General features: G+C 41.7%; 2 protein-coding genes across 4 annotated transcripts; both read right to left on the bottom strand.

The window, feature by feature from the left end:
- Positions 1-2,219: 2,219 nt before the first annotated feature.
- Positions 2,220-8,086, bottom strand: LOC121183831 (GTPase IMAP family member 8-like). 2 transcript variants are annotated; one of them, XM_041041109.1, is made up of 7 exons: positions 8,062-8,086; positions 7,869-7,953; positions 5,923-6,642; positions 5,063-5,761; positions 3,856-4,635; positions 3,613-3,747; positions 2,220-3,523 (listed from the first exon to the last, which is right to left on the bottom strand). In XM_041041109.1, the coding sequence occupies exons 2-7, from the start codon at positions 7,882-7,884 to the stop codon at positions 3,303-3,305; spliced, it is 2,571 nt and encodes an 856-aa protein (XP_040897043.1). In that variant the 5' UTR covers positions 7,885-7,953; positions 8,062-8,086; the 3' UTR covers positions 2,220-3,302. The 2 variants fall into 2 exon arrangements, with proteins under 2 accessions (XP_040897043.1, XP_040897042.1); XM_041041108.1 differs by lacking the exon at positions 8,062-8,086 and having other exon boundaries at positions 7,869-8,050.
- Positions 8,087-13,593: 5,507 nt separating this feature from the next.
- LOC121183467 (limbic system-associated membrane protein-like) lies at positions 13,594-18,452 on the bottom strand. Of its 2 annotated transcripts, none has more exons than XM_041040552.1 (8): positions 18,418-18,452; positions 18,140-18,226; positions 17,416-17,454; positions 17,019-17,309; positions 15,835-16,134; positions 15,410-15,691; positions 14,376-14,460; positions 13,594-14,272 (listed from the first exon to the last, which is right to left on the bottom strand). In XM_041040552.1, exons 2-8 carry the CDS (start codon positions 18,168-18,170, stop codon positions 14,110-14,112), a joined length of 1,191 nt encoding a protein of 396 aa, XP_040896486.1. In that variant the 5' UTR covers positions 18,171-18,226; positions 18,418-18,452; the 3' UTR covers positions 13,594-14,109. The 2 variants fall into 2 exon arrangements, with proteins under 2 accessions (XP_040896486.1, XP_040896487.1); XM_041040553.1 differs by having other exon boundaries at positions 18,140-18,220; positions 18,418-18,449.
- Between the last annotated feature and the right edge of the window lie 161 nt (positions 18,453-18,613).

Below are 18,613 nucleotides of genomic sequence, written 5' to 3'. Positions count from 1 at the left end.
GTATTATTGCAAATGTGACATGTAATACTGTATATTATGATTCCTGGTACCTTTGAGGTCTCTGGGCGGTAGGTGAGGCTGGGTAAAGTGTCCAGTACAAACTATTACTGCATCAAAAACATGAGTCTCCCTCTGACACCCTTCCCTCTCTGTCTCCTCTTCCACTGGCCTGTCACAGTAAAGTCCGGAGTCTGCCTCACGCTGAGCACAGTAGTCTGACACACAAACACACACATACAATGTTGAATACACTGCTCTGTATCTCTATGCTAACATGAATATAGCATGGTATTTATATTGCAATCCTGACAAACCAGTTTGTAAAAACTGAAAAATGTAAACACCCTCACCAACAAAGTTTTAGCTATAACCAGAATCTATTATTACTTGTGTCACATTATTGAATATATTTCTCTTTTGGCTACATGTTAAAAAAACAAAAATTGGCTGGTCATTTTATTGGCTTCAAAAACAAAGCTGAAGACCACTAACCTGGAGGTGTATGTGTCGCAGCAGACTGAATGCCTGAGCATACAGGAGCAGATACAGCAGCACCTCAGAGTGGTGCATGTTGTTAGGGAACTCAGCAGGAGGAGGGAAGTCACTGAAAGACATCACCTCTTTGGAGCTGTGATCACCACCGACTCATAGGTGTTGGCTCGTCCAGGCTCTGGCTTCTCCTAAGCACGACACGATCAACAAAACCTTAATGCTTCATCTGAAACCAAACAGAAAGAAAATAAATCATAATCACGTGCCACTACAGCATAAACAGTGTCACAAACTTAAAATTTGATGATAATAGTTTTTTTTATTGTATTATTAGAGTATGAATCAACAGCTCTTGATTTCCAGTGTAAGCTGTGTCTTGTAAGGAAGTCTATCATTAAAAGTGTGTAATTTCGTGATCTGAGATAGAGGCTGGACCTGGAGAAGGAAGAAAGGTGCAGGAGGAAATTAACGTGTGACTGTCTCTCCCTGTCTCTGTCTTTCAGTCTCTGATTTGCACCAGAGTGTAGCTTTTTGAAGGTGCTTGATTCAATCAAGATCATTATGTACATTTTGCTTTGACAGAATGAAGTTTAATGGCGTACACTATCCCAGCTAAAGTAATAGCTATACTAAAACATCACGATCAGCATCTGTGAAGAACGTGGGGTCATGTGGATGTAATGAATTTAAAGGCGCTCACAGTGGCGGTTTTTGGCACGGGCGAACCGGGCAGCCCCATCACATGGGGGGCGGCACAACCACGTGAAAAAAATCTGCGCCCGCTAACATGGACTGTATAAAACAGGCTGCTAAGCGATTTTTTATTACCTATCATATTACTTTGTGGGGAATTGGCAAATTGGCGCCCCCTGCAGCTGCAGGCGCCTCTGCTTGCTGAGAAGGCACCATGCTCAGAAGCTGTGTGAGGAGGGGAAAGGGGAGGGGGGCGAGGGGGCGCGGGGGACAGTTCACCTCTGTGTCTGTTCCAAATGGAACAGACAAGTCTGGGGGGGGGGGGGGGGGGGCAGCTCACTGGCCTTGCTGTCATCAGTATCAATCACTCAATAGGGGAGCAGATTTCCTTAGAGTTTAGGGTTGGGGTTGGGGGGGCGTTCGGAGGGGGTCTCGACTGGGCGCTCACATTTATTGCGCGGCTCCAGTTCTTGTAGCTGAATGATTGGTTGTAGCTCTGACTGTGACACTGAGGTCTTCTCTACTGAGAGTTCACTCCTACAGAGAAACAGCACACTCAGTTCTTACTCCTTAAAAAAAAAAAAAACACCACCCAATGTGCTGCTATTGTGAGACAGTACCTGAAAAGCTCCTGATCCGTGGCAGAGTCCGCATCTGTAACGACTACAAATTTGTGCTTTGGTTTTTTTTTCTCTTCCGGCTCCTGAAATCTGCGTCACGGGGACTGGTCTGCTCAGAGGCGCGGTACTTTGCCGCCATCTAGTGGAGAAGATTGAGAACAGCAGCGCAAACATGCACGAAAGTGCTGTTTAAACTCACAGCCAGACACGGTGTTGTCAGATTAGAGGTTTGAAAACATTGGCTTTACTCACCCGTGAGTTTGTGTTCAAATTAGAGCTCGACTGGTACATTTCTTTGGCTAATACGGCTAATAATATGTCAGCCGATGTTAATTGATCACAGATTTATCAGTATTGGCACACATTTCTGATAGTTTGTTGTTAATAAGAAAAAAAAAATCAAAAATATTAAACGCAGGACACAAATTCCAGTTATATTTGAGGTAGGTTCAAAACAGTCTTGCCCTTACATTGTTCAATCATGGCATGCAACCACACACAAGTTGAACACATCCCCATAAGAGAAAACAATAATATTGAGTTTGGTGATTAAGTGATTATTTAGAGTTGTCGTTAAATTACATACTTTACAAAGAAAATAAAAACCATTCATTGGCTTTCATTTGTATGATGAAGACATCTGACATGAACAAATGTTATCGGGGCTTAGCATAAATCTGTCTTCGGTTGATTTGCTATCTCATTTGGTATTCTTAACTTTAGGCCATACCCTCCTCTGACAGGTGATAGATACAGAAAACATGAGAGGAAATGGGTTTGTCTTCTGAAATACACAGATTTACACCTGAGACAAAAGGAGGAAACATCTCCATCTCATCACACTGAGTTTAATGAAAAGGCACCTAAAGTATAGATTTCTTTTATTGCCCAGCAGTTTGATTGACACTTTAAGCAGCATTTGTTGTGCCCATCTAATGAAGTAACATGATATATATTCTCATCTCAAAATGTCAAGGCAGAGAAGACCACGATTATTTTTGTACCACTGACTCTACGCCTCTTTCTCTAAGAAAGTCAGAAGCCTTTGCCCAGTCACAGCAAATAACAAACTGCATGTTTGGTATTGTACATCCTAAAAACAATATATTGTGTGAATTCATGTACTTTCACGCAGGTCAGAATTCATAACTACAATGTAGTTTGCTTGTTTTTTTTTACCAGGAATATCTGTTGTTCATTTTATTGTAAATGTGAAAACAAGAATATGTAAATCACCTAAAAAAAGAATAGGAAGTTTAGTGCAGTTTAATGATTAGAAAGTCTTATAAGTAAGCTGTACCTAATATACAGTGTTGTCCCCCAAAACCAGACTGTTCCTCTTCAGTCACAAGCTCACTTCTCTAACTTCCAGACCACTGCCACCCTCTAAGTACTGGATCATATTATTACATGATGTTAATTCTTCCGTGATGTTTCACATAGGCCTGACCTTTCACATAGAGTGGATTTTCTATTACACCAGTCTGTTGAGACTGCTCATTGAGAAGTGTCAGCTTCTATGCTGAAGTCCAAGTCGTCATGTGGTAGCACAGATCTGTACCCTGACGTCTGAGAGAAGTTCAGGGTCAGGTTGTTCTCTTCATTTGTGCGGATCTGCATCGTTGACAGCCAACACAGAACTTTGTCAAAGTGGCTGGTGGGTTTTTTCCTGTCTGGCAAAGACTCGGCAACAGACAGCGGTGGACTGTCTCCCTTCACTGGAAATGAAACAAAAGACAGAATTTGACAGCGGTCTTGCTGAGTATTAATGTGAATTCTAGAGATAATGTTATAAGTTTGTACGTACAGCTGGGAATCAAGCAGTCTTTGCTGCCCTGAAGAAGATTTATGGAAATCAGTATTTCCTTATTCAGCTTTTCGATTTCCCGGCTGATTTTCGCATCTATGGTTTCCTCCTTCCTCTTCGTTCCAGTACCCCTGGCTTTGATTTTGTCATGTCACCAGTTAATAATGATCGTCAAAACCAAAGATTAAAACAATCATATATTTGTATAATTTAAAAAGACAAAAACAAACTTGTAATACTCACTCAGTGCCTTAGGTTTAGTGCTGGTCATACTTTTCCTGATCTCAGCTTGCAGCTCAAGGAGTGTTTCCTTGAAGCCAATCTTCAGCTCCAGCTCTCTCTTCCTGTACCCGTGCTCCAGTCGGTGCTTCAGCACGTTTTTGATCTGCATCCTCCTGAACTTCTCATCAATTCTCAGGTGGATGTCTTTCATGTCTGGGCAGAAGAGCCGGCCGCTGTTACCTGCCACCATTTGCTCTATCTTCTCAAACAGCTCGGTGACCTGTCTCAGATCAGTTTTCTTAATATTGTTCATGACATGGTACTTGTTCTCACACTTGTCTACCACCCAGCGTAGGGCGCCATGCTCCCTCTCAATGTGCTCCTCTACAGATCTGTCTGCCAGCTTGTCTCCGTATGTGAACAGAACCATTGTGTGTTTCCAGACGCTGGCATCAAAGAGGTTCATGTGTTCCTCCAGGGCGACCATTTGAACATCTGTGAACACCAGGTCCAAGGGAATGACCAGCAGAATAGCATGAACCCCTGATGGGCTCAGTGAAAGACCACTGACAATTTCTCTATCTAGGTCTTCAGTGCAGCGAGATGCCTTCCTCCTCCAGCCTGGGGTGTCGATCACCGTGATCCGTCTGCCAGCAACTTCCCCCTCCTCCACCCGACAGCGCTCATTCTCTCGAGAGGGAAACACCTCTTTATGCAGGAGGTTATTTCCCGTTGCGCTCTTTCCAGACGTCCTCTGACCGAGCATCATTATCCTCAGCTCCTGTAACTTATTTGTGGAATCTGAGAAGAAAACAAGTGTCATTACAGGGTGACAGGTCTTTGATCAGACTGTAGCAGGTGTTGATTCAGTTTATAGTTAATAGTTTAGTAACAAACCTACAGTTCAGAAAAAAAAAACAGGTGTAAATCAGATTATCAAAAGCAGCTACACAAGTGAGTCACCTGTTATATTGGCTAGCTGACTGATGCTGAAGTGGGAGAAACACTTAATAACACACTATGGTATTAGAAATGCCCATCGATCACCTCCGACAGTCTCAACAGAAGCTGAACATTGTGAATTTCACCAGATTTGTATTTACTGCAGCACTGTTGTCTTGTATTTCTGTGATTTTTTCCACCCCTGGTATTTATTCACTCCCAGACTGTGGAGACAGCGCTCACTATGCCTGACTCTAATCCTAGACGACTCTGAACCGCACTGTACCTCTGAGGGTTTCTGTTTTGGCCTTGACTTGACTTTCCCTCAGTCTCGCTCTTTCTTCCACTCCTCTTCTCCTTTCGTCGATGGTCACAAATATCTGCTCATCAGGGACAAAATGGCCCCAGTTGTTTCCAGCCACAGTCCCAGTGATCTTCTCCAGCAGCTCAGCGATTTGAGTGCCATCATCAGCATTCTTGTTATCAATGACATGGTATCTGTTTCCACATAGTTCAACTAGAGACTGTAAGGCTTCTCCCTCTCCTTCGATATACTCTTCTATGGTATGTGTTCCCAACCAGTCTCCTCTGGTGAAAACTACTATAGTGCGTCTCCACACTTCTTCCCCAAGAAGCTCCACGTGTGTTGTCACGGCATCTAAGTGTTTGGCATTGAAGGATGCGTCTGCGTCTATCACCACCAGGAAGACGTGGGGCCCAGGGGGGCACAGAAACATGCTGCGCATCAGTTCCTCTTTTATCACTTCAGGAGTGTTAAGCGCAGGGAAGCCTTTCCACCAACCTGGCGTGTCAACAACAGTTATTTCAGTTTCACCCACAAAACCCCGCCGGGCCACCGAGTGTGCTGTTCTTTTCCCGTCTTCTTGCTCTTTGATTCCTAAGACGGTGTTTCCTACGGAGGTTTTCCCAGTGCCGCGGCTTCCCAAGAGAATCATCTGGAGTTTTGGGATGGGTTTCATCCCCTCTGTTATCAGAGAAAACAAAGCTTGATTAGCCATGGAGCTTACTAAGTACATGGGGCATTTTTCAATTTCAATTGTTAAACTGGTCGCTGGCTGTAAACATTAATATAGGAATATGTAACACGGGACGTGTTTGTTTGAGTGCACCCACGTTCACACTCACCTGGAACGAGCGTTTTCATGTGTTGCTGCTGTTCCTCGGCCCTCCTCTGTCTCTTCTTTGCCCTTTCAGTCACCTCTCGTTGCTTCTCCTTAATGGTGGTAAAGGTCTGTTCATCCACCTTGTAGTAACTGCCGTTGTTGTACCAAACCATTTCATCTATCTTCTCCAGCAGCAGTGTGACCTGTGACAGGTTACTTTTTTCCTTGTTATTAAACACATGGTACCAGTTCCTGCACCTTTCTATTAACCACTTGAGTGAATGTCCCTCGCTCTCGATGTGCTGCTCTATTGTCTTCTCCCCAAGGATATCCCCACAGGTGAACAGGACCATGGTGTATCTCCAAACCCGCTCCCCCAGGAGCTTCATGTGCTCCTCCACGGTCTTCCTGTGCTCCACAGAGAAAGCTGAGTCTACAGGGATGACAAGGAGAAAAACCTGTGGTCCGGGCGGACACTTGGACGCGTTGAGTTTAAACCTTTGTATGTCCACCTCTGGGATCTCTTTGAGGGAGAGAGAGCTCCTCCATCCTGGAGCATCGACTACAGTGAGCTTCCTGCCGTCCACCACTTCATGTCTCACTTCAGACTGAGCCGTCCTGGTTCGGCCACACTCAAACCTCTCCTGTCTCAGTATGGTGTTTCCAGACGAACTCTTGCCGGCCCATCTCCCTCCAATCAGGATGACTCTGACCTCTGAGAGGGTGATGCTCTTCTTCTCCCCTGAAGAGCAAAGGAAAACTTGATACGCAGAAATGAAGAATGACAGTTTTACCAAAATGTCATGTTTTCGAAACCTTTGTGAAACAGCCTCCTCGTTTTGATGATAATACATTTTGTTATGATGAAATTGGTTTAGAAACTTTCATACAAGGAAGTCAGAAAATTTCCTGAAACTGAGGAGGAGAAGGCAATCCCAACCAAAACTAAAGTGACAAGGTTCTCACACCGGGTGTCTGTGCTGGTTCAGATGACTGACACAGGAGTAATGCTATGAAATGCTAGGAATGGTAAACATGAGCTTGTGTTGTCCCTCTGGGTTTATGTGGCAGGTATTTTTTGACTTTAATAATCCCTTCAAGAATAACAGAGATGTGAGACCTGAAACCTGAGACATTTTTAGAATGACCCTGAACAACAACAGATCGTTTTAAGGCACATAAAAAGAAGCTACAGGGGGAAAAAAAAGATAAATGAAATCAGCTGAGAATGACTCACGACCTCCCACTGTCACTGCTGTGCTGTGTGAGTTGTGATAAAAATATGCAAACGAAACAGAAAACGTAATGGCTGACAGAAGAAAACCTACTGGTTTCTATTAGAAACACCCAGTTAATCTACATCTAAAACTACAGCCTCAGAAGTTACTGCAGTGTAAAGTTACAGTGTCAACAGCAATTAAAAATATTTCACGAGTGTCATTTTTGCAGGGCAGATACACTGGAATACATCAGGAATTACAAGGCGTTTTTCCTCCTCTCTAAGTGTTTACAGGAATCTGTGGGTGTGGAGATTTACCGTAAAGGAAGATGGCACCTGGAACTCATACAAGATCCAGTCCAGCTGGTTTTGATCTAGGATCTGTCTGCAGGGTTTGTTGTAGTTATACATAACATGAATGCATGTTTCTATTTTTTGACCTTTACTGATTTGCATTAATATGTGAAGTACAGTAGTAGTAGTAGTAGTGAAGTTTGACATTATTTTTCACTGTTGCTGGAACAAGCTGATTTCATCCTAGACCAGACCTGTGTGTTACACTGAACATTACATGCTCTAAGTTGAATAATAAAAACAACCTTTAGAAAAAAACAAACAAAAAAAACCAAAACAAAATACAGAGTTCTTGTGACGAATAAAATGCTCAAGCTTTAAAGTATTGCATCTCTAATTATGTTAAACTATGCAGCTACCGGTTAATCTCCAACAGTATTTCTCGATTAACTCACCGAGGTTGTTTTCCATTTTTCCTGGTTTCTTCTCACAGCTAAGTTACGACCAACTCATCGTCCCCAAAGACTCAGCGGAGGTCACCTGTCCCAACGTAAAAAAATACCGTTTGAAAATAAGTATTCAGGAAAGCTTAACTGCCAGTCCACACAGCCTCGACTGTATGCAATGAGACAACAAAACAAACCATACTTTCAGTAAGTATCCCTTAGGCGGTCTCGCAGAGTGGTCCAACTGGTTTTAGTCAGGCTATTTCAGAGCTAATATCGTGTTCAAACATGTGACCTGTGTGCAATGTACCATGAAAAAAACAGCATATCAATTACAGTGGAGAACAAAAGTCTGCAGAAGACAACATGGCTTCACACGCCTTTTGGAGTCTGGTTTCTAAAGTCTGTTACTGTTTGTGCTTCTTAGGACTTAGTGAGTTTCAAAATCAATAGAAAAAAACCCCAAAAACTTAGTTGTGGAGATTTACCACCAATGTTTTAATGTACATAAGTCTACACACGTCACTGTACATATACTAAAAGGTATGGTAGGGGAGTGTGTTTTGACTCAACTGCAACAACAAAGTCTTTCAAACACAAATGTCCATGATTGACTGACTGAGTGATGAAGTTATTCTATTGTTTTCCGAAGGCAGCTTTCCCGCTCGTCACATTCCTTTATGTGTACCAGGTGATTTGTATTGTGTAAACGCAGCTTAGTGAACTCTGCAGCTCCCTGGAGGAGTTGTGAAGGCTGGAGATATGACTGGCAAGGGGTACCAGTTCTTTACGGTGGTATCATTCAGGCTCTGTTAGTCAGTATATTGTCATAATGATTTATTTGTAAGAACCCAATACTTACTGGTGAGACGTCTCCTTTGTCTCAGACTCAGGGCCAGATAGGGAACAGAGGTGTCCACAGTAGTGGTGGTAGTGAGGTTCTGGGCAGAAGATGGATAAAACAATCACATGGACGGTGAAGAGGCAGAGGAGTGGCCCTGAACTTACTGTCGGCCTTACAGTCTCAGAGTCAAGTGAAGTAGTAGGTGACTGAACATATATAAAGAATAAAAATTCATTTATATTTCATAAACTGCTTGTCACTGAATTTAAAATTAGGAATTACTGATGACTTTAAACGGTTTATGATGAAGCCCAAAAGTGACCAAACCCTTCAAGAAGTGATAATAGTGGTGAAATTGAAGTAACTGGGTTATGTAAATAAGGTAAAAACTGATATGGATTTAATGATATTACAAGTTAGGAAGGGGCTCAAATGTAAGAGCAAACAGGGCAGATGAAGTAGAGCGACCCCGTCCTGTTTTGCCAGAAAGAGAGACAGTACTGCTTGTTTGTTCTAACTATAGACATGAGAGAAATTCACTGTATTTGATTCCATGATCAAAAAGCAGACAGACATGAGATAGCTCCACTCTACTCTGACTGTGGGGGACAGGCTGTCATGGGCATGAAACAAAATGCCGTCTTAAATGATCAAAGGATAAGAAGTTCATTATTAATTAATACAACAATAAAAAAGGATGAATTAATAACATCCTTTAACACATGAATCACATGAAAATATAATGATAAACAGTTAATAAAACACAGATGGCTTGAATTGAACAATTAAAATAAATAATGTAGTTGGTAAATAAATTTGAGAATAGAGTTGTTCAAACGGATCAATTAAAGGTATAAGATTGAGAAATCTATAGTTTTTGTTTATTGAGAGATTATGCTCATAAATCCACTTTCTATCATCAGTCTTCAGAAAGCTGAGTCTATAGTTATGGCGAGGAGAAAAACCTGTGGTCCGGGTGGACACTTGGACGTGTTGAGTTTAAACCTTTGAATGTCCACCTCTGGGATCTCTTTGAGGGAGACAGAGCTCCTCCATCCTGGAGCATCGACCACAGTGAGTTTCCTGCCATCTCACTTCAGACTGAGACGTCCTGGTTCGGCCACACTCAAACCTCTCCTGTCTCAGTATGGTGTTTTCCAGACGAACTCTTGCCAGCCCATCTCCCTCCAATCAGGATGACTCTGACCTCTGATTGGGTGATGCTCTTCTTCTCCCTTGAAGAGCAAAGGAAAACTTGATATGCAGAAATGAAGAATGGCAGTTTTACCAAAATGTCACATTTTCAGTAACTTTGTGAAATGACATTTTGTTATAATGAAATTGGTGTAGAAACTTTCATACAATCTATCAGTCTAAAATTTTTCTCAAACTGAGGAGGAGAAGGCAATCTGTCAGGTGAAGAGAGAAAATCAGCAAAACTAAACAAGCGGATGTTTCTGCTGCCAGTCCATCTCCCTCCAATTAGGAGGAGTCTGACCTCTGACAGGATGATGCTCTCCAAACGAAACTTGACGTAAAACTAAAGTTTTTGACCAAATGAGAGATCCACCGATCGAAATGGCATCTTTTCTGGAGCTTTCAGCAGCAAATTGGTGTAGAAAGTTGAATGAGACGAGAACAATGAATTTTCTCACCCTGAAGAGGAGAATGTATTCTCAGGACAAGTCCTGCGCTGATCCTGGTTAAAGTGGTCTCTGACGCCTGTAAAGATCGCCTGTAATAACCAATTAATAATTTAAGCATATAACCTCAATGGTTTGAATCATGTAGTATTTAGATCTACTTGCTCATGAAAAATGAGGTGTGTCTGATTCAGTAGCTTCAGCAGTAATTTCAAGGGGTCCTGGGGTGAAGAAAACTGGGGACATCCCTCAGTAATCTGACAGCTAAAATGAGAAAATCACTAAAACTGGAGTGACAAGGTTATCACACAAGATGTCTCTGCTGCTTCAGATGACTGACATAAGAGGAATGGTTTGATAAACTTGTGCTGAAGTTTTCCCCTGGGATGTTGCGTCAGGTGTTTTAGATTTTTTTGGTTTCTCTATAAATTTCATTGAGGGATTGAATCAGAGGAATAACGGTAGTGTGAGACAAATCCATAACTGTGAAACGTTGACATTTAACTTACTGATTTTACCACCACCCTGCACAGCAGCGACTGTCTGCAGCGAGACATCACTGCTGCACAACCGCAGCTCAAGTGGTTTAACAATGCAGCCTAACTGGTTTCACTCGAACACCACCATGCGAACTCAGACGAATGCTGAAGAGAAGAGCTTCAGTGACAATGAAAAACAAACATTTGCTTTCAAAGCCTTTCTTGTCTGATTTCTGTGAGCAGACTATTTTGGACCATGTATGAAAATTAGCTAGAAGAAGCTAACTCTTGCATCATTGAACAAAGCGCTGAGCTGATAATGAACACAGGAAGAAGAACCTGTCGTCCTCCATTTCTTTGCAGGACAGCTCATGCTCCTTTGTCAACATTACATGCCATTCCTTAAGTAACTGTATTGTTGGTGATTTGAATTCTGACTGGGTCTCTTTAGTGATGTTTGTGCAGAGGGCAGCAGATTTCCCATCAGCCTGTCTTGTTATGCCGGAGGGCTGCTGTATTAATTTTAATCTGTGTTCCAACCACAGCCCTATCACCTCTCTGTGCCAGAGCATATCAGTGGGAACTGACACCAACATTTTCCTTAAACCCATGACTTTTTTTTTTTTAAACAGATTTTGGCAGGCTGACTGTGTCTGTATGCATAATTTAGGTGGCACTGGATGATCTTGTGTTTTGTGTGTGTACTTTGTTGCCCATTCTTTTCTTGTCTTACACGCTGACTTATACTACTCATTATAACAGCCCCCCAGGTAAATTCCTCATAGATATAAGTAATGTTCTCATTGCTTCGACCAACATTTTGAACATTATCAGAAATTAGTGCATTTGATTTTTATCAGAATTCCTTCTTAGCATAATGAAAATAAAATGAAAAACATGCATTCTAATCAGGTTCCTTTATCCACCCTCAAGGTGAAAAAAAAAAACAAAAAAAAAAACTGTAAATAAAATGGAATGAATTAAATCAAATCCCAAGATATACTGCACGCTCTATACACATGTATTTATTTTACAGGAATGTGCTTCATTTAAATCACAAAAATATAAGATGAGTCATGTAATTCGTTATGCCAAAATAATTATCCAGACAGTTACAAAATGGTTTTGGTCTCTCTAAATCATAGAGACCGTTTTGTGACCAAACCATGGGCATTTGAGCTGCGCTATCTTGGACTTTAGTGGGAGTATTATTTCCATATGCCGAAGATGCAATTACTCTACGGGTCAGCCGGCCGAGAACCCGGCCTAAGGCTAATCAGCTAGGCTAACAAGCTAAGCGGCAGCTACATCCATCACACGACAGTCCCCTAGTCCGACCCGACTAGCTCGACCCCGTGTAACCGCGACACACAGCATACAACAGAGATCATAATGTTGCTTCTGTTTTAAACATGACTGTTTCAGATAGAGAGGTTTTAGGTGGAGCTGCAGGGTTTGGTGGAGTTGTGGGGGGAAATTTATTTCTAGCCTATTATGTAACTGTGAAACAATCATTATAATTTCATATTAATAAAATATATTAAAACGTTAAAACATTATTATTATTATTATCATCATCTGACTTTTTAAACAGAAAAAAATTGTAGCCTAGTATTCCCGCAAATAAACGGACTCTGAGGGCACGGAACACACCGTAACAGCGTTCCCAACATTAGCTGCTCCGGTCCTCTATCTGTATCAGCAGCGACCATAAATAGGCAATTAAGTCATAAGCCAGCGGCAAAATATGCTAATACATGCTAATTAGTGCAAACATCCAGGTAAAATAGTGAGAAATTTACTTACCGAAAAAACTGATACACAGACTCCTTCGACGGTCGGTTAGTACAGTCCACACTACAACAAGCCATATTGTCACAACAATCCGAACATTGGCAAACAAACACGGACACTGCAGTCCCTGTCAACCGTTGGAGCTAGCCGGAGGCCTCCGGATGTAGCCGCCTAGCCCAGCCGATGCTTTAGCAAAGAGCTAACTGCCAGTGCCTGTTTATGGGGCTGTTACTCGACATAACCACGGCCTAATTTATGTAAGAATTTTAAGCCTAAATAACACTAAAACGGTTGTGGTACAAAGACGTGAGACAAAATGTAAGACCAGGGACAAGAGGAGCAGACAAGACGACAGGGAAATGACAAGGTAATGGGCAACAGGTGAAACCAATTAGGGCGGGGCAGACAATCTCAAAGGCGGGAAACAAGACAAAGACAGGAAGTAGAACAAGACAAGATACAAAAGGGCAATGATTTCAAAATAAAACAGGAACTACAAACAAAACTTAAACTAAGCAGGACTGAAAATGTCCACAAAAGAGTTCTAAGCATAACAAAAAGGGTTCAGAAAAAAGCTCCCTTAGGGACTAGTCATGACATTTTTGGCTGTAACTCAATAATTCATACACTAATTATCACAACATTTTAAATAAATGTCTAACTGGATGCAATGATGAAGTGATGATATTTTATATCCAAAATTTGAAAGATCCACTTCCCATCATAATGTTCTGAAATAAAGGAGTAGGTGAAGCATCCAGGTTTTAGAATTAACTTAACTTGTAACTTCTTTGCAGAAACATGCCAACAACTTAATGTTCCTTTGTTGTTGCTCTTCCTGCAGTATTCCCAGAATCAGTATGTGAGTTTGACTCTGTGTATTTTTGTGTCTCTCAACAAACTTGCACACAAGTTGACACACAGCAGACCAAGAGCAGCAAAGCTTCAACAAAGCTTATCAAAGTCAAGTCAAATCAATTTTATTTTTATATCCCTGTATCACATATTAGATCATTCACTGGAATCATATGTTAATGTAGTGATAACTTCCTTTTCCCCAAAGACATACACGTAAAACCTTTTAGTAAGTTCCTTTAAAGTTGTCACGAAATATATTACATGAGTCTGAACAGACATGGATGTAAACTGAAACTTGACTGGTTGGCAGACACAAAATGCAAGCCGGTAATTCTAGTTTTCTTTGTGGTTGTTTTTTGTCTCTTTGTACTTGTTTTGTCTGTATGTGGTTGTTTTGTGTCAGTCTGAGAATTAAAAAAATTTAAATACAATAGAGTGGAAAGAAGATTTATTTATAAATATCTGTGCTGGACCTGTTTGTATTAGTGTACTAAAATCTTGTGTGAATCTATATGATTTGTACCATCAGCAAACAGAGGCATCTTTATAAATCATAAGCAGAATTGGAACCTGGACCTTTTTGACATGTGACCCTCAAAAACTTTCGGTATGCTTCAGGTGAGAGGGATCCTTTAAGTGCCAGGATATAACTGCTTATCGAGCAGACTGGACATCTCCATCCAGGACAGGTCCCACTGTACTTCTGTCACATCCTGCTTGGTCGCAGGAAGCACCTCTGCTGGCGCATCCAGTTTGGAAAACGGCCAGCAGCTACGAGTGCAAAACCACTGAGACCTTCAAACAAATACAATAAGCTGTGAACCATTTGCTTGACAATCTATTTGAAAGTGAGAAGTAAAGAGATTGAGATGAAGATTTTATAGATACTGTAACTAACCTGTAGTGCCAAAGAAGCCAAACAGTGAGAGGAACGAGGAGCAGAAGTACAACCCCAAATGAAACAACGATCCATTTCCAGGAACCTGATGAAGACAACAAATAGTCTTAGCTTAAATGCATCAGGATCAGTCAGTAACTGTTATATCAGAAAACTACATCACTACTGCTGCGCATCCTACAGTCTAATTTCTGTAACCAAACCAAGAAACCTTTCAAAACATTATTACATGCTCATGTTATTTTACCCAGTGCAATAAACAGCTAAAAGAAAAACTGGACGCTATAGTTTAAAAAAACAGCTGAAAAAAATTTAATTGTCCCCTTAGATTTCATTAGTGTAGAATAAACACACCTAATCTCAATTAGACACTTTTCTAGACAGTTGAAAAGATATAAAAACAATCTCATATCTCATATGTCTCATATTTTTTGTGGGGAACATCAGTAATTGTAGCGTCTAGTAGAAATACAGTAAGAGATATGCCTAAAAACCTTTAGGCATCCAGACCAAAATCTATTTATGAATAACTTACTATTCCACCTTGGAACCTGAGAGCTTATTAGAAAACGAGAAACCCATGACATTTCATTTATGTGTTTCTCAGCTCCTAATAAGCCACTGAGTCTGGCAGTGTGAATGTTTATAACAGGATTTAGAATACTCTTCATCTCTGTTTTATCAGTTAAGTGGTTCAGCATTTCATTGGAGGGATCTTCCTGATGAATTTAAGATCTTGAGGTAAAGACAAGGCAGGAGGAGAACGATGTAACCAAAAAGCTGTCCTCAGTAATGGCCAATCAAGGATTGAAAAATGGTTTATCAGCCTTTAAGCCCTTGTGAAATAATGACTAATTAGAAAGCGTTACTCTTTGCTTTTCCCAATAATTATTATCTTCGAGTATTTCCTCCTCAAAACCAGTAAATGAAGACTAAACAACTGACATCTTTCACTAATGTACTTTGACTGATATTACACATAGCAGAATGATGATGATATTGGTCTTCAAATGTGATAAAGCCATATAGCTGACCTCTGTCAGGTCTGTCAGGTCTCACTGACAACCAGCTCCCTGGACTCTCCAGCTTTCTGTCCTGGGATGCACACTTGTAGAGGCCTTCATCTTCCTGTGTCACATTCTTAATAGTCATCTTTATTATTCCGTCTGAACTGGAAGAACTGGAAGTGTCAATTTCTGCTCCGTTTTTAAAGAAGGTTATTTTACTGTGGTTTCCTGTCCGGTGCTGACAATACAAGACAACTTCACTGCCCGTAAACACAGGGAAGGCCGGAGTCTTCAGAATGATGTTGCCATCTGTGGGACAAACATGGACACAATTACCTTTTTTGAAATGCAGTCACTCATACAACACAGTGTCTGTCTGGATCCACGTTTTGCTTTCTTCAGCGGCTTCTTCCCCAGTTTGTCCTCTAACATCACTGTTACACAAGACTCACAGCTTACTGTGATGCTGACTGCACTGCTGCGGCCCTCAGTGTGCTCACACCAGTACAGTCCGCTGTCCTCCCTTGTAGCATTGAAAACGAGTGCTTCAGACTTGTCCGTGTTGACACCACCCCCTGGTGGGGAATTGTGGCCTCTGACGGCTTTGGTCCTGTCTGTACGGTCTGAAGAGAAATGTTTCAGCTTCCAACCCGAGGAGTTCGTCTCAGAAGTGGGGCACTGCACGGTGAAATTCTCCCCTGTGAGCATCTGTCTGGTGTTGGGAGTCAGAGACAGAGAGGGAGGAACCAGTTCTGTAGGAGTGAGATGGACAGAGAGAAAGAGAGAGAGAGAAAGAGAGAGAGAGAGAGAGAGAAAGAAGAACAGAGGGCAATCTGAGATGCAGATTTTTCGGACTGTAGCAGTTTCCTCTGGTGGCAAATGATTCTGTTTTAAAGTTTGAGATCTGATTACTGTAAAAAACCCAGGGCGATCTGTGAGTCTAATGGTCACATGGAGCCATAATTAATAAAACCACATATCTTTCCAAATACATAACTCACTCAACAGTACCACTGAAGAGCAGAGGTGGCTGGGGCAGAGCTTGTGCACTGTATATTGAGATATCAGACACTGCACAGTGTGTGAGCATGTTAGCATTTAGCACAGCCTCACAGAGCTGCTAACTACTTGTATGACTCTTAGTCTTGTTTTAAAAAGAATGCACAGTATATTGGTAGAGGTAGTTACTGGACTGGTCTAAAGCTGTGATATGGGTTGTTTTTACGCTGCTGTAATACTGTAAGTGTTATTTCTATTTTAGGATTCAACATTTACCCAACAAATGTTCTGATAATACTGAACACAGGAATTAAAGCAATTAAACAGTAATTGAGATTAAATTCCTGTGCTGTTAAACACAGCACTGAGCTCATGAAGGCCAAAACTTACAGAACCTCAGACAGTTTTCAAACAATTTAGAATTAGTATGATAATGAATATATTAATACTATGGCTTCAGTGGCGGTTATAATTTTTGAGGTCAAACTAGCATAAAAGTAACTGCTGGTATGTGTCTCTGCATTACGAGTAATTCCTGGACCGCACAACCTTTCCGCTCACGTGTTGTCCGGTGCATATAGCAGAAACCTGATGCCACGCTGCAGAGGTTGCAGCTGCTGCTGCTGCTGCAGCTCACCTGACACACTCAGTGCGACCGGTTGGGTTTTCACCCTGGTTTTGTTCTCCCAACACTCGGCTTGGCATGAGTACTCGCCCGCGTCCTCCCTTGTTACTGCAGTGATGAAGTAGCTGTCACCGGAGACCAGGTGCCTGGGGTTCAGAGCAGTGTGTGGTTGGGACCACCTGTACCACTGGTAGCGCTTCACATAAGTGGAATGTGACTCCACTGTACACTGCAGCAACACAGACTCGCCGAGGTAGATGTTTGACCCCGGGGGCCTCACAGATACATGGGCCACTCGACACTCTGCAGGAACAAAGAAATTTCATCACAGCCTTTTTCATGCTTTTGTCGAATATCCTCTGAGTGTTTGTCAGATTCTTCATGTGTTTATCATCTCTGTCATCTCTACCTTCAACTGCAGCAACTTGGAGAACAAGTGTGGCAACACCTGAAACACATAAAGATTTCTGTTTTTACAAAAATACAACTCATATCATCATATTCCACAACTTGTGCCTGTTAGTTTACTGTCTGCCATGTCAATCAGGAGTAAGATGTGTTAACCCAAACACAACAGGCAGCTCAGATGGTTTGCTCCCACCCCTGCTAAGACATTGCTTTGAAGACAAAGCCACATTTTCTTACCTAGCAGACACAGTCACATTACTGCCACACAGTGTGACAGTGAGGAGAGCTTCCTGTTCCTTAATGAGACTGTTTAGACGGTTATCATCCCCATGGGAACAGAAGGAATGTACACACATTTTCTGTATCTTCCTGTTTGACATCCATACCATCCGCACAGTACTACTACAGTACAGCTACACATTTTTGAACGTAACTCATGGCAGTCACGGATGGAATAGCAAACACGACGATTTGGCAGCCCTGTCCAAATCATTTCCATTAGCCCTATTCAGATTCTGGCTGGTGCACATCATTTTAATTTTGCACTGTCTGAATCTCTCAGCTGCAGACTAAAAGCTCAGTAAAATTTATAGCTCTACATACCATACTACCGATAGCATCAAACAATAGAACGCAGCTTTGGGTCAGCAAGTGTGCAAGTGTGCTCGGTAGAGGCCTGTGTGAGGATTTTCATCAGTCAGTCAGGTTTTATCTGTGATACTCACCCAGCAGTGCGGAGATAAGGACGATGTTCATTCTGTTGAGGATTTAATGTCCAAAATCAGATGTGCAACTCCTCTGTTGTTCTTTATCTCAAAAAAGAGAGAGAGAGAGAGAGAGAGAGAGAGAGAGAGAGAGAGAGAGAGAGAGAGAGAGAGAGAGAGAGAGAGAATGACAATAATTATGATTTTGAGATTTTCATCACTTAAAAATTTCTGAAGTCCTGGTGTTGTTTTCCAGAGCAGGTTTTATTTAGAAGCTACAAGACAGAGAATAATAGTACCTCTTAAGAGGAGCTTCGACTGTCGACTATCACAGCAAATTACTGACAGAGATGATCATCTTGGTGGAGACTTTTCCTTCCTCTGTTAAGTAGCTAACAGGCGGAGCCATCAGACAGCAGGTTCCAGGGACAGACAGAAAGACAGAGAGGTGAAAGTTTTCAGTACAATCAATTTACATTCAACAAGCAGTTTTAC

This window comes from Toxotes jaculatrix, chromosome 6, assembly GCF_017976425.1.
Source record: "Toxotes jaculatrix isolate fToxJac2 chromosome 6, fToxJac2.pri, whole genome shotgun sequence".
Classification (NCBI taxonomy): Eukaryota; Metazoa; Chordata; class Actinopteri; family Toxotidae; genus Toxotes; species Toxotes jaculatrix.
This window is presented reverse-complemented; position numbering and strand designations above follow the sequence as displayed.

What these genes read in the sequence shown, in the direction of transcription:
- LOC121183831 (XM_041041109.1), bottom strand. An exon ending in CAAAACAGAAACCCTCAGAG is followed by an intron (nt 4,636 to 5,062) that starts GTACAGTGCGGT and finishes TTTTCTTCTCAG; the next exon opens with ATTCCACAAATAAGTTACAG. An exon ending in CACTAAACCTAAGGCACTGA is followed by an intron (nt 3,748 to 3,855) that starts GTGAGTATTACA and finishes ACAAAATCAAAG; the next exon opens with CCAGGGGTACTGGAACGAAG.
- LOC121183467 (XM_041040552.1), bottom strand. Translation starts at nt 18,170, where the DNA reads ATGAACATCGTCCTTATCTCCGCACTGCTGG. An exon ending in CCAAGTTGCTGCAGTTGAAG is followed by an intron (nt 17,310 to 17,415) that starts GTAGAGATGACA and finishes TTGTTCCTGCAG; the next exon opens with AGTGTCGAGTGGCCCATGTA. An exon ending in ACCTGACAGACCTGACAGAG is followed by an intron (nt 14,461 to 15,409) that starts GTCAGCTATATG and finishes TGTCTTCATCAG; the next exon opens with GTTCCTGGAAATGGATCGTT.